Source organism: Perna viridis, chromosome 8 (assembly GCF_037379345.1).
Source record: "Perna viridis isolate PV_CMFRI_1.1 ecotype Kerala chromosome 8, ASM3737934v1, whole genome shotgun sequence".
NCBI lineage: Eukaryota > Metazoa > Mollusca > Bivalvia > Mytilida > Mytilidae > Perna > Perna viridis.
Genome location: NC_142452.1, coordinates 36,586,939 through 36,602,326, shown reverse-complemented (window position 1 = coordinate 36,602,326; position 15,388 = coordinate 36,586,939). Strand labels below are relative to the sequence as shown.

Sequence of the window (15,388 nt, the reverse complement as noted above, 5' to 3'; positions counted from 1 at the left end):
AGAAAGTATGATCAATATTAAATAAACAATTATCAAAAATGGTGCGTGTATCTGTTTTGTTTTCAAAGTTTACAAGCATTTTTGTGCTACAAGGAAAGTTCCCTACGATACGAAGTATATTCGAAAATATTTGAAACAATTACACACGATTTACGATTAACCTTTACAAAAGGGTTTTAAGTTAGAAAATAAATCTTGTATTTTCATTTTAGGACGAGGGCGAAGGGTAAACAATGCTGGAATGCCTTTAAACATAAGGACAATTGTCGCTGCTGCAAGAAGAGCCAATTTACTTCCGACGAACGCCACACAGCCACAACCTACTGGTTAGCCTAAAAATACTTCTCTCTGAATACTCAAGCCCTTTTCCATAAACGCGTTTGAAAAATGAAATACGAGTAAATTAAGCTTTTACAAAATCGCGGCCAAAGGAATTCGTTAAAGTATGGATGAATTGTATGACACAATTACCAAAAGTGATTTTATCCTCATTTTCAGGAAACCAAAGGCGTCCATCAATGGTTGTTTTGCGGCCAAGAACAGCTGCTGCAGGCAAGTGACACAATCTATCCATTCATTTCTCATAATTATGTTAAGAAGTCAGAAATATCTATCGTTGCGAATGTTTTTTTTTGAAGTTTCTGAAGTTTGTTTCAATTCTTCTTAAATACAAACATCTATACGTCACATTAAAATTGTACCAAACGTTCTCTTTATTAAAGATGTGGCGAATTTCAAATGATACCCTCCGAAAAAGTGCTTGCCCATCCTTCTGTTAGTCCGATAGTTTCCAGATGATATTTTAGAAGATTTAGAAGAATCTGCGTTATAACTTTATATAGTTGTGATATACATCATTACGAAATACAGATTAAGGTCGAATTAAGTTTAATCGGATTATTATACAAATGTTACTTCCATTTTAAATTGTTTTAATTCAACCCAACAAAATTTTGAATACTGATACAAGACATCTTGGCAGGTATCATTTATATAATATGCCATTAGATGCCCTATTTTTTATAAGTTGGGATTATAACTTCACTAATCTGTAACGCATTACACTCTTATCATCTTATCTTCTAAATAATTTCTAGCATAACATACATTCTTATTATCTTATCTACTAAATAATGTGTGGCATAATATACATTCGTATAGTCTTATCTTCTACTAAATAATGTGTAGCATAACATACATTGTTATCGCTTTATCTTCTATATAATGTGTAGCATAACATACATTTGTATTATCTTATTTACTAAATAATGTGTAGCATAACATACATTGTTATCGCTTTATCTTCTATATAATGTGTAGCATAACATACATTTGTATTATCTTATCTACTATATAATGTGTAGCATAACATACATTTGTATTATCTTATCTACTAAATAATGTGTAGCATAACATACATTGTTATCGCTTTATCTTCTATATAATGTGTAGCATAACATACATTTGTATTATCTTATCTACTATATAATGTGTAGCATAACATACATTTGTATTATCTTATCTACTAAATAATGTGTAGCATAACATACATTGTTATCGCTTTATCTTCTATATAATGTGTAGCATAACATACATTTGTATTATCTTATCTACTATATAATGTGTAGCATAACATACATTTGTATTATCTTATTTACTATATAATGTGTAGCATAACATACATTTGTATTATCTTATCTACTAAATAATGTGTAGCATAACATACATTGTTATCGCTTTATCTTCTATATAATGTGTAGCATAACATACATTTGTATTATCTTATCTACTATATAATGTGTAGCATAACATACATTTGTATTATCTTATTTACTATATAATGTGTAGCATAACATGTTATATTTCTTCTTCAGCAAATGGTAGAGTAAATAGAATTCGGCAGAACAGAATTTCACAACAACGTCGACGACAGAATCAAATTCAGCAGCAAAGAAACACAGAAACAGGCGGTGATCAGGTTGAGGTTACTATTAATCACACAGGACCACAAATTACCCAATCGCAATCCACCGGTGGTGGAGGAACTCAAACTGGGGTTACGTCTTCCGGCCGCGGCAGATTCATGGGGACAACTGGCTTAAGGAGCAGATCACGCGCGAATAGAATAAATGACAGAAGACTTAATTTTCTCGATAGATCAACTGGACAAATGACATCTGAATCACAAGTACGACCTAACGTGGACACGACGTCACAGAACCGCATAGGAACAATTCAAAGCAGAAGACAACAGGTCATTAGGAACAGCATTCAAGACGTTGGTGCGGAACCTTTAGATATATTAAATTCTCCCAGAACAGTCAACTTAATTGGAAACAGCGGAAGAGGACAAACAGAAAGTGGATCAAATGGTCAGTCAAAGGAGAAAGGTAGAAAAGTATCTATAACAATAAATACTAACCAAGACCCTAACGGCAATAACAATGCACGTGGCAATAATAATAACAAACAACAAGATAAATCAGGACTGGACACTTTTAACAGACGGCAACCGCAAGACGGCCGTGGTAGAAGTCAGTTAACTGACAATCTAGGGTTAGACCACCATACTTTAGATGGTCACACACTAGGTCATGTTGAAAGTGGAAATAACTTAATACGTAATGGAAACTTACAGAGAATCAACCAAAACGCCATTCCACAAGGATTAAGCGATGTCGGTTTAGGTCATGGTTTTAATGATCCACATCTAGATAATCTGCATCATAATGACCTGCATCATAATGACTTGCATCATAATGACCTGCATCATAATGATTTGCACCACAATGATCCAACATTTGTTGCATCATCTCCACAAATTCAAGTTCGTGCAAGTTTACCTAGAGCATTAGATCTTGGATTGAATACACAAGATCTCAGAAACACACAGACTATTCAACCATCTAACTCATTTTTGCAAGACAACTTAAATTCGAGACAATCACAATTGAATATACAAGGAACAAACGATTTATTAAATGACAATAACATTCGCATGTTACAAAACAATCATTTATCTGGTTTAACCATTACAGACATTTTTCCTGGATTGCAATTTAACCCTCCACAAACATCTTCACACCCAAACCACTTACCTTCAAATGCTTTAGGGGGACAACCCAGTTCGTTTCTTAATCAGTTAAATACTCAACAACCAAATTTTGTTTCACAAGAAACGCCAACTTCTAGTAATATGAATAATCAACTTACACCAATTCAAAACGCACAAGAGGAAAACTTGGCATCACTTCTGCGAAAAGTTTTAGCAAGACTGTCACCTGCAAGTTTAAATATGGAAACACCAACTAGTACACCACAATTACAAAATATTCAACCACCTATTCAATCAGTAGATATGAATCAAAATATATTGAATAGCTTTCAAGGCAACCAACTAAATAGCATTCTCCCCCAAAGAAGCATTGATCATGCAACAATTTTCAATAACCAAGCACCCCAAAACGTACAAACGAATTCAAATGCAAACACAGTGCAAACACTTTTAACAAACCTTCTACAGGGTCAATCGATACAACAAAATCCTATTGCTACACCACCAAACACACAGCAACCACTCCAACAACAGCAAATACAACAACAACAGCAAATTCAACAACCACAAAACCAGTTGCCGTTTTCATCCTTCGGCAGTGTACAAGATCTTCAAAACCAGCATAATGCAATACCAGCAACTCAAAATACACAGTTAAGTAGCTCCCAACCTTTATTAGATTCGCAGAATCTTGCAAATATAATCAGAAATATTTTACAACAGAATAGTGCTACAAGTTCAACTTTGCCAAACCGAGGTCAACAACAACTCAATGACCTGAACGTATTACTTTCTGGAACCCCTCCTCAAAATCAAAATTTGCAAAGCGTAACACAACAACCAGACATTCCAAATTTGCAAAGAGTAGTGAATATTCAAATGCAAAATGCGCTTCAACCTCAAGATTTTGGCCTGCTTGGAAGCCAAGATCCTCTGCAGGGATCAATGTTTAGAAATAGTATACAATCTAACAGACCAAGCAATTCACTACAAAATACAATGCAATCCAATCCCTTGTTAAGCAGTATTCTAGGACAACCACAGTTGTTATCAAATAACATTGCACAGGGAAGCAACATGCAGCAAACAAATTTATTCCCAAACCAAATACAGGGAGTACCACTACAAAATTCACAACAAAACCAAGCAATAAGGCAGCTTCTTCAAAAAAACATACAACAAATACTGATGAGACAGAACAACCAACTACTGGGCGCTCAAGGTTTCTTCGGAAGAAGCAATGTGACGAAGTCATTCCCGAACAATCAATTGGCACCAAGTGATTTACTGAACGAAAATACCGTAACAAGCCACAGTGTTAAACCAATTGGACCTACATTAACGATGGCTAATCCTACTCCGCCATCGTTGTTTACAACCTTTGAACCCTTCGTTTCGAACAAGAAGTTTAGTGTAAATATGACTGCTGGACTTAACACAGCTATTAATAAATCAATGTCTTTAATACAGAAGCTTAAAAACATGCCTGCATTTGATTCTCAAACTAATATTTCTGTGTCTAGTGAGCAGTTATTTGGACAGTCTAATAATATATCTGATATATTGAATGCAACTAGCTTCACGTTACTCGACTTTAATGCCACTAATGCTATTGCTAACACTTCAATAACCGATGTTTTTACGCCAGCTTCTTCAATAACAAATTTAACCATTGGTGTAACTGACAATATAGCCGTATCTAATCTAACAGACCTTGGGTTACTGAATATCACTGGTGGATCAATGTTGTTCGAAAACGTTACATCTTTAAATGACACACTGAATGCCACTGATGTTTTGTCAGCAGTGGTACTAACAGGAGAAACAACAACAGTTAAAGCACTTCCAGTGGAGTTGTCAGGTGAGCATGATTCTTCTTAAAATAAAACCTGAGTAAAAAAATTAATCATTTGAACCCATGTGAATTTATTTAAAATACAGTTATTTCCAATGTCTATTTCTTAAGCAAGGCATATATGCACTTAAAAGAAAATAATAATTATTTTTTTTAGAATAATAGATAAAAAACCCAACAAATTATATCAAGAAACATATTAAGAAGAACAATTTAAAAAAATATCCATTTACCCCCACGATTGGATCTTTCTTAAAACAGCACACATATTACATATGGAAGCGTTTGGGCTGCTATGAGTTATAACAACAAATGTACACTTGAAAGCTCTTTCTTTTTTGCAGTAGGTTAAGTATTTATTTCCAAATGTTATTCCTCAATGTTGTTCCTCTTTTAATGGTCATTTACAAAATGCAAACCTATCGAAATAATAGATAAGGTAAATGCATAACTTAAATACCAAAGAATGAATCAGGTATGAAAAAAGCAATTCATACAAAAATGTACTGTACCGATATCTTACGATTTCATATTTGTGTCTTACTCTTTGCTTTTCTGTTTTAGTATCAACAACAGCAATCCCGCAACCCCAACCATCAACAATGGACGTTCTATCATCACATGGCAAACTGTCCAGTACTCTACGGAAAAGCTTGGGCGTAAAAAATGTGGATAAAGCAACATTGAAAGGCTTGATCTCCAATGTACTCCGAGACTTGTTTCAACAAAATTTCATAGATCCAGTGAAAGGCACCCTAAAGTCTTCATTGAATTATACTACAATGTTGAACAGCGTTAAAAAGGTTTTGATGAAATCAAAGGATAAACTATTCAATCTGAAACAACGAGTCTGTAAGTACACAATTTATTACAAAAATACATTTATTTGCAAGATAGCATCATTGAAATGCACTCGTTAATTTGAGTTTATAAAAATTCTCATCTTAAACTATGAAAGGAGAAAAACAAAGACAAGTAGTCAAAAAAAAAAAAACAAAAAAAAAAAAAAAAAAACAATCAAACAATCAGTTGAATTAATGGAACACGAAAACATTGTACATACGCGGTCTATATAAATGTCATTTTGTTATTGTATCCATACAATATATAAATCGTAAAAGAAAAAAATATAAATATATAAAGGTATGGTATAAACATGACTTGAACGGTAATACCGACCATTGTATGTGTCTAAAATTTAATTTAAGTCATATAGCCGTAGTAAGAGAAACGATGATTTAAGTTTGTCAGTTTTGTCAGGACGCTTACCCTACCGGTGCACCTGGTCCATGCTCCCAATTTTTAGTGGAGTCCGAGTTGCTCATTTATTTTGTTACTTTGTATGTATGATTTTAGTTACTTTATGTTCTTTGTTGTGTATGTCTGTTTTCCATGTCTGGTCTTTGTCCCCGGATTACATTCTTTTGATTACCGCTATAACCTTGGTTCCCTTGATTACTCTTTGATAATATTTCATATACTTTTTGTACTATTTGTCCTAATTATTAAAATCACATAAGAAAAATAAATATTACAGACTGCTATAAATAACATAGTATAGAATAATCATCGTACCCGGTTTTTATATTGTTTACAAAAGTGAACTATGAAACAAAATATGAAATGCATTTTTATATATTGTTGAAGATTGAGGTCGGGTATACGTAATATACAAAACTTTTTTTTAAACATTATAGCAATATCACCTAATCAAATGGAGACCATTCTAAGAAGCAGAGGATTAAATACGATTCCTAGACATTTACAAACAAGAGCAGCATCAATATTTACGTCACAACAACCTATAACACCTTTCATTACAACACTACCTTCAACAATCAAACGACCAATACTCGAGTCACCTACACCTTCACAAGTGATTGTCGACAGTATCGGAAATCACGGAGTTATAACAAACCAAAACTTGGGACACAAGTTAGGTGGTGGGGTATCTGTTTGGTATTCGAAACAAAAAGATAATTCTGCCGTAGAAAGTGGAGGACTTAGTGTGTCTCATGCAAACAGTTTATCTCATCCAGTCATTCAGCCGTCAGGTGACATTTCCGGGGTAGGCATGGCTGCTCCGACTGGCTTACTTCCAGTAGCTCTTCCAGGCGGTAATACCCACGGTATTTCAACGTCAAATCCATTCTTACAACACGATATGCTTAATTCCGTAACTTCAAATATTCTGATGAACAGTGTACAAGGCCACGTGACAGACCGGCCGATAGATTTTATGTTCACAACGCCAACACCTTCGCCACTATCGAATAATTTAGGTAAAGTTATTTCAAGTCTCGTAGATATAGCTTTAGAATCAATGATCCATTTGTTAACTCCTTCCTTTAAGAGTCAACCTGTCGCGCAAAATGCAACAGGGAATTTATCGAAAAAAGCTGGTAATTTGACTAATATTTTAGGAAATATTACCACTTCAAACAATATAGTGCTTGTAACAGAAATCGTCAGCCCTTTAAATGTGTCTAGCATTGTTCTAAATACTACAATAGTCAATAACACTACATCAGTCGCTAATGTTACTGACCCAATAACAAAAATACATACAACAAGCATACCTTTTACCACAACCGTTCCAACAACAACAACAATTTCAACAACATCAACGGCAGCACCAACTACAACAGTAACCACACAAAGAACGACAACTCTGCCAGAAGACGTAATTAGGTTACCAGATGGAAGAATTATTACAAATGCAATGCTTGAAACAATGGATCCTGAACAGGCTGAGCTTTACGCAGAAATGTCAGAGCGACAAGTTTGAAGTGTTAGTATTCGAAATCAATCAGACTATACAACTCTGAGCACCGAGCAAAAATTCAACAGTCGGTTATCAATAAAGTCAATCGACATTTTATTGTGAAGAATGCATTTTGTAGTACGTTATTACATAGTAAAAACAAATTTAAAAGAAAAGAATTTTGGAATACAACAATTCATCTTCCCATCAAAATATACTTCCTTTGAATTTTATGATATAAAGAATTTTTAGGAAATGAGAAAACATAAATATTTTACACATGTACTATAACACTTACTTACTTTGTGCATTCTTCTCAAATCTAAGTTCCATATTACATATTGGTGACGAAATAAAGACACACGTGATCTAAAACACTGTTATATATTTCGATTTTGGTCGTCTTAAAGGAGAGGTGAAGTAAAGCGTGAAGAAAAGAAAAATGCTTTGAATTTGCCTTAACCAGAATATGTACTAGTTATTTTGCATTTTTCTTTAGGTTTAAAAAAACTATTTTCTGCTGTGCCTTTATTTTGACACCACTGAAAATAAAATAACGGACCTCAGAAACCGTTCAGTTGTATTTGAGTATTATCATGGGTTACTGGTATTTTGAAAGCAAATATAGAAACGAAAAACCGTTCTAAAGTTATTCACTTTCACACTTTGCTCTTGATATGGCATTAATACCATAGTAATTAGTGGTAATATACAAATTATCCTCATGAATTAATGTGTTCACTATTTCGTGTCTTCCTTTACAGGCTGGAATATCATCTGAAGGACAACTCGTGTATGATGTATATATACATATATGTTAACCCAATAAAACCTCTGTTTTATTCTAACATGCTCGTATGGTCACTTTATTAATACGTATATTTCTAGTAGAAGTTTGTATTTGTTTTAACCCTAACATTGTTGTTTGCGTGTTATCGTACTTGTCTTAGTGTATTTTTATGCCAACGAATGTAGTTCTGCATTGACATTTCCACAGATTTAAAAAAAATCACAGATAAATTTGTTTTAAAGAGCAAAAAAAAAAAAAAAAAATTACATTTTGTTTTCAATATATATATCTTAATTTGAGAATTCGAAATATGATATTTATCTACTATTAACTATTTTTTTTTTAACTTTTTGCTTTATTCTTATGAGTGTTTCCTTATTTCAGCTTCTCCGTCAATGAGCCAGTCCGAACCGGGAGGAGTCCCAGTCTTCATGCCAAGCGGTTAGCGGAAAGCCAAAAAAGGATGTTTCTATAGACAGCCCTTATCTACAAAAGTGATAATTATATATGATTGAAAACACTTTTTTCTACCATTAAGACTGCTTGTAGTGGTTCTGCGAAAATCGTTCTACAAAAATGATATTTATTTGTGACCACGTATTTTCGTTGTCTTAATTGTTATTTGAATCCTTAGCTAAATGGAAGTATACGGGATTTTCGGTTGTCTTTGTTCTTTTCGATAGTACTATTGCTGTATATTTAAGGTTCTCCCCGATTATAATCTTAGTTGCACGTATATGCAGGTACTTATAAAATTGTCAATGATTTCATTATTTTAATAATTATGGACTGAAACCTTCTGAAACGCTCCCATGTACTTCATTCTTCTCAATATATATCATCTTTTTACCAAATATATGGACATATGGTTTGGGAGTACATTCTTGGAGGTGGTTTGAGATTATTCCCCCCAAAATAAATAAATAAATAAATAAATGCACAGACAAGGCAAAAGCATATTTCAATGCAAAGTTTGTGTTGACTTCTCCCTTGACATCGTGTTGAGATTCTCCAAATGTTGGATTGACAAAAATGTTGAATAAATATATTTTTAGGGATTTTTATGTATATCTGGGAAGTTTTATGGAATGAAATACCCATGAAATTTTGCTTGCCTCTGTATTTTAATTTTCAAATTATAAAATTTCTTAAAAATATATGTGCCAGAAAATTCACAACATACATTTTTTGAGAAAATAAAGACTTGTATAATTAAGTGTGCAGAGTATAAAACACCCTCCGAGCGTTTCAGTTAATGATGTACTGAAAAACTCAATAAATTGACAATCTTAAATGTATATGTTTGCGTCATAGATTCGATGTGCAGTAGATGTTAGGTACAATGATTTCACCAATTCGTAAATTTAATTTATTGTTTTGTTTTTCATAAAAAAATGTTAAAAGTAGTGTATGAATTCAAAAATCCCGGGAAAAAATCATATGTCATATGTTAGCTGTTTCATACGAATTGAAAGTATTGAATTTCGTTAAGTGATGATCCGGTACTACAGAATTCAGATCGTTCTTATTTAATTTGCTACTTCGAGGGAAATCAATATGATGCCAATTTTTAGAATTTTCTATTTTCTATTATCCGGCGGGCGTTTCTAAAAAAGCAGAGGACGCTTACCCTACCTGTGCACCTGGTCCATGCTCCCAGTTTTTGGTGGAGTCCGAGTTGCTCATTTACTTTTGTTACTTTGTATGTATGATTTTAGTTACTTTATGTTCTTTGTTGTGTGTGTCTGTTTTCCATGTCTGGTCTTTGTCCCTGGATTACATTCTTTTGATTACCTCTATAACCTTGGTTCCCTTGATTACTATTTATAATAAACTGTAAAAATAGTAAAGCGTCATAAATATTCGTATTTACGCATAAGATGATTGTGGTGTTTATTTTCTTAACAACCGCATCGTATTTTTATTGTGAGTTAAGGGCCCATTCTCGTAAATACATAGAATTCCCATGGCAAGCACAATTAAGATTAAACAAAGGTGACAATATAAATATCGTCAGTTTCGGATTTTTAGCTATAGCTATTATGTAACGATCATCATCGTACAATATTTTATCAAATAAATCGCAAAGTTTGTATATGTATATATTTTTAGGATTTTTTTAATAATAATATCAAACAAATTAAACTATAATAATACTAAAATATGCTATTAATTTATTTTGCTCGATTTTTGTACCACAATAACGTGAAGACATAAATTATAAAAATGGCCGTGACTCAAATCAATTTCAAGATTCTATGTCTTGGATATTAATAATTCTAGTAGATATATGTAAAAATAATCGTCGTACAGTTCAATGTATGGTTGTGATGTTTGTTTCAATATTACTTTTAAAAGTTGTTATAAATGTGTGGATGCAAATTATTTTTAGTGGTGTGGAATGGGGATGAAGTAGTGTCATAGAATGGCTCACGTTTTGATGAATTGATGAATAGTTTAAATTGATAATTCGAAAAATTGTTATGGTAATACTTATGTTTGCCTTGACGTAATACTTGCGAATAGAAAATGTTGATACTGCATGCACTGTGACACATTTTCAACACAAATGTTCAAGGGAATAACATAATAAATGGTTTGAAAATCAAGCAAAGGTTTGAACAGGGATCACATTTTATCTGGTTGTTACAATATTCACCTGAGTCTGAGTCATATATACATCATTTGCATTTGCTTCATAGTCATCTTTACATATATATATTGATAAATATTTAAAATGCAATTTTTATAATAAAATGTTCTTTTTTTAATCAGATGTTTTATTCAGAGGAACGAATGTGTATCTAATGTAATAAACATTATTCTAATATGACGGCATACAAACATCAAACTATATAATACCCGATATACCTACCTCTGTGCGATTGAGATACAGAAATGGTCTTCTTGTCATATTAGAATAGAAATAATTAAATATAGGTGTGAGATAACACTCGGTATAAATATCATATATGAAGACCCAGGCCATGTGTAATTGATAGAAAAGGGAACAGATATGATTAAACGCAACAAATGCACAATCATTTAACCATAATAAAAATAGCAAATACTTAAAGAGATCATCAAAGGCCTTCAATAAGTGTCAACACACCTTTAAGTAAGCTCTAATTCGTTTTAATAATAAAACCTACGGTATCAGACCGATGACACCTCGTCAAAATAAACTAAAAAGTCAAATAACGACAGGAAGGCACGTTAATGACTCATAAATCGTTATGCTGTAACTATCTGCGCAATAAGAATAAATTTGTTCACCGTGACCTTTTTCCGTCTTTCCCGGACCTGATATAATAAAAACGATTAGGTGGGTGATTTAAGCTAGAAAAGCATAGGAATTTTACTTCACCAGTGCACTTGATCCATGGTATCAGTGAAGTATGGATTGCTTATTTGTTTCTATGTGTGTGTTATCTTTTAGGTTCTTTGTTGTGTGTGTTAATCATCCCTGGACTATGTTCTTTTTATCAATGATTCTGGATTACCTTTAACTGTTGACTGTATATACTTCTCTATTGATTATATTATCGCTAAGTTTCGGTCGCAACAAAAAAAAGCCAAAAAAAACCCCCCAAAAAAAACAAAAAACAAAAACAAAAACAAAACAAAGTAACATAAACAAAAAAACAACAACACAAAAAAAAAAACAAAAACAAACAAACAAAAACACAAAACAAAACAAAACAAAACAACATAACAGCATTTAGAAAAAGCACAACAAAAATAAAAGAAAAAGCAAAATGAATTACAAAAACAAACATTAGGTACAGTGAAGCTACAAAGATTTATGAAATAGAGATCAAGAATAACATTCTTATGAACGAAACGATAATCTGATGATACATATTTTGGGACATAGGTTAGAATAAGAAAACAAAACGCAAATGGACGGATAAAGTAGAGTACACACAGAAACCAAATAATAATAATAATAATAAAAAATAATAAATAAATAAATAAAAACAAAATACCCAGTCAATGAATTAAATGAGCAACCCACACATGACCAAAAGTATCCGTAAACGCCAATATCATATTTGTTCAATGTTGTCAAAATCGTGAAAATCTACAGTAAATCTTGTTGCGTCCGAACCCTGTCGGACTTTAACTTGGTTCAGAAAGGTATTAGGTTTTCCAACGTTCAAACATATTAAAGTGATATAATTGGACTTTAAAAAGTAACTAGGTGAGACGGGTGTTCTGTATTTTTAGGGAATGGTTTAGAGAGTTTTGCTAAACCAACATTTAATATGTTATTACTTTACAGCAAGTTTTAAAATGTATGCACTGCAGAGGGATCAAGTACGCTGATAGCCACGAAAATGTGGTACATTGGTTAGATAACATATTAAGTTATGCTTGTCATCTTTTGATGTAGTAATGAATTTTTAAACAATGTGATTATTTATACTTGTTTACTAGGTATGAGGGGATTCGAAGAGTAATCAAGGTGCATTATCATGGAATAACTAGGAAAAAGAAAATTGAAACACACAATAAAAGAACACGAAAGAACCAAAATAGCACAAAGAAATAAAATTAAAGGAGCAACCCAGACTTCCCCAAACCGGGTGTTTAGACCAGGTGCAAAAACAAGCCGGTCTATAAAAATTATCTGTATCATTATTATGTAGATGGCTGTGATACATATATTTCAGACCAAATTCATGAAAAAGATATATTTTTGCAAATTAAATGATTGCGAAAACTTGAAATATCCTTAATGGTCTTATAGTGTTGTTTAAAATGTTAAAATTGTCATAAAAATGACACTTTTCTGCCGACTGTAAGGATGCGAACAATTTTAATTTCAATTATGGTCCCAAATTGTTGTTATAAATATTAAAAATGGCAATATTGTTATTCTTTTCTAGGTTGCGACGAATACCATATTTATGCCAATTGAAAGGGAAGCAACATTTTATTTTTCTTAAATGGTCTTGTTATCATTGCAAAATGTGTTTAATTTGTCAATATTTGTCTTCGAAACCAAATTATTTCAGTATGAATTTTCAAAAAATGATTTACGTTTAGAAATCGTATGAGCGCGAACATTTGAATAAAAAAATGTACTTAACGTTAATATTTAAAAAAAAATGTCAATGAATAATGAACTGCGACACCTGTGATAATTAAAAATGACTCTAAAACATGTTTAAAATCATTTCAATTGCTGTCATAGAATTATGATACATACGTTGCTTGCAGAAAAAGGCAGAACAATTTGTTTAATTGACCAGTCAAAATTATTCGCTCGCCCCATCCCCATTGCCCTATTCATTTATCCCATTCCCAAAGCCACATTTTCCATTGCCCCATTCCCCATTGCCCCATCACCCATTCCCCATCCCCTATTCCCCATTGTCCAATCCCCCATTTCCACATCGCCCTATTCCCCATGCCCCATTGCCCCAGGCAATGAGGAAGTTTATCCCTGTATGGGATAAACTTCCTCATAAAATGGGAAGTTTATCCCATGCAGGTACTGTAAAATGTCTTCGTAAGATGAGGATTCAGTTAGGGTAAGCATATTTCATAAGGTAAAGAAAAGGCAAGTAAGACATCTTCTAAATATTTCATGAAATGAAAGTGAAAATTTAAACAATAGTACCAGAATAAGGAATACACAATCTTCTACCTAACCATTCTTTAAAGCAAGGTTGTATGTACGAAAGGCCGGTAGTGCAATTACTTCTTTCTAAATCTCCTGATTGATACGATGCATTTCTCTGTACCAGTTAGTTTGATATTGGGCAACCTTATGGAATATTTATTGTTTTGTGTCCTTGTTGTATGGACTTGATTCTCAACCCTGCATGGGAAGAATTGGAATTAATATTACATACGGTGAGGGCACTATTTTTTGTAGAATTTATGGTATTCAGCTTAGATGTCAGTTGACTGGAATTTGTCCGTTGTTTGTGTGTTTTTTGTGTTGAGTTTTTTTTTGTGTTTTATGTTGAGTCATCATTTATCAGTGAAAAAACTAACTACAATGTAGTAATTTTGCCAAATAACTATATTATACCGCAACATGTAACCTGGTGTGCCTTATATAGGTGTAACCAAGGGAACCAGATAATAATAAAACAAAACAAAAATAACAAATATTATATGTACAAAGAAAAAGAAATGTAACCGACTTACTTTTTTGTGTGGAAAATAATCATCATTAACATTTTGAACACTTTCTTGTATTAATATTCTAAAGCGGTATGTCGACCAACCTCAAAATAAAGATCCAGCCCCTCATCATGAAATGAACATGTACCGTAAATATAACGTATGTAAAAAAAACAAAAAAAAAAACACACACACAAATTATATACATTGTAGGCCGAGTTATATTATCTAGCGATTTGAGGTACATAATTACCGTATCTAGGTTGATTGTTTACCCTACATGGAAAACAATATACATGTGTTTAGGGTGAGTCATGTAAGTTGACCATGTATTTTTTTTTGTTTTCCCTACTACAAATGCACTAACGGGAACACGCTTTATCATCTTTCGATTTAAATTTTGTAATCTGTTGTTCAAAAAGGAACTAGGAAGTATAGTTTAAATCAAATCTCGAGTTTATCAACAAATTATTCTGATACTTCAAAGGTTATTACGTAGATTCGAGTGTACTGTTATTGAAAACGCTTTTAATGTCAAGATAAAAATTCACAATAGTTTCTAATATTAAATCAAATATCAAAGTTACCCGTGTATTTATGTTACTTTAATTTTCTTAAGCGGAGTAGCTATTGACAAGATTATCGTTATTTCCCTGTGATTAAATCATTAATGATAAAACTAAGTATTAAATAAAAATAATCTAAATTCGTGTTTATTGTTTATTGTGTCAAATATGCTGATCATGTAACAAACGTGATCCCCATGCATCTAAAATGAACATA

The 15,388-nt window shown here is 32.5% G+C and overlaps 1 protein-coding gene across 1 annotated transcript; it reads left to right on the top strand.

Annotated features, from left to right (window-relative positions):
• Positions 1-449: 449 nt before the first annotated feature.
• On the top strand, positions 450-10,058 carry LOC148610366 (uncharacterized). Its single transcript, XM_088543187.1, has 5 exons — positions 450-552; positions 1,875-4,916; positions 5,475-5,762; positions 6,608-7,192; positions 8,849-10,058. Exons 1-5 carry the CDS (start codon positions 450-452, stop codon positions 8,908-8,910), a joined length of 4,080 nt encoding a protein of 1,359 aa, XP_088399313.1. The 3' UTR covers positions 8,911-10,058.
• The last annotated feature ends 5,330 nt before the right edge of the window (positions 10,059-15,388 follow it).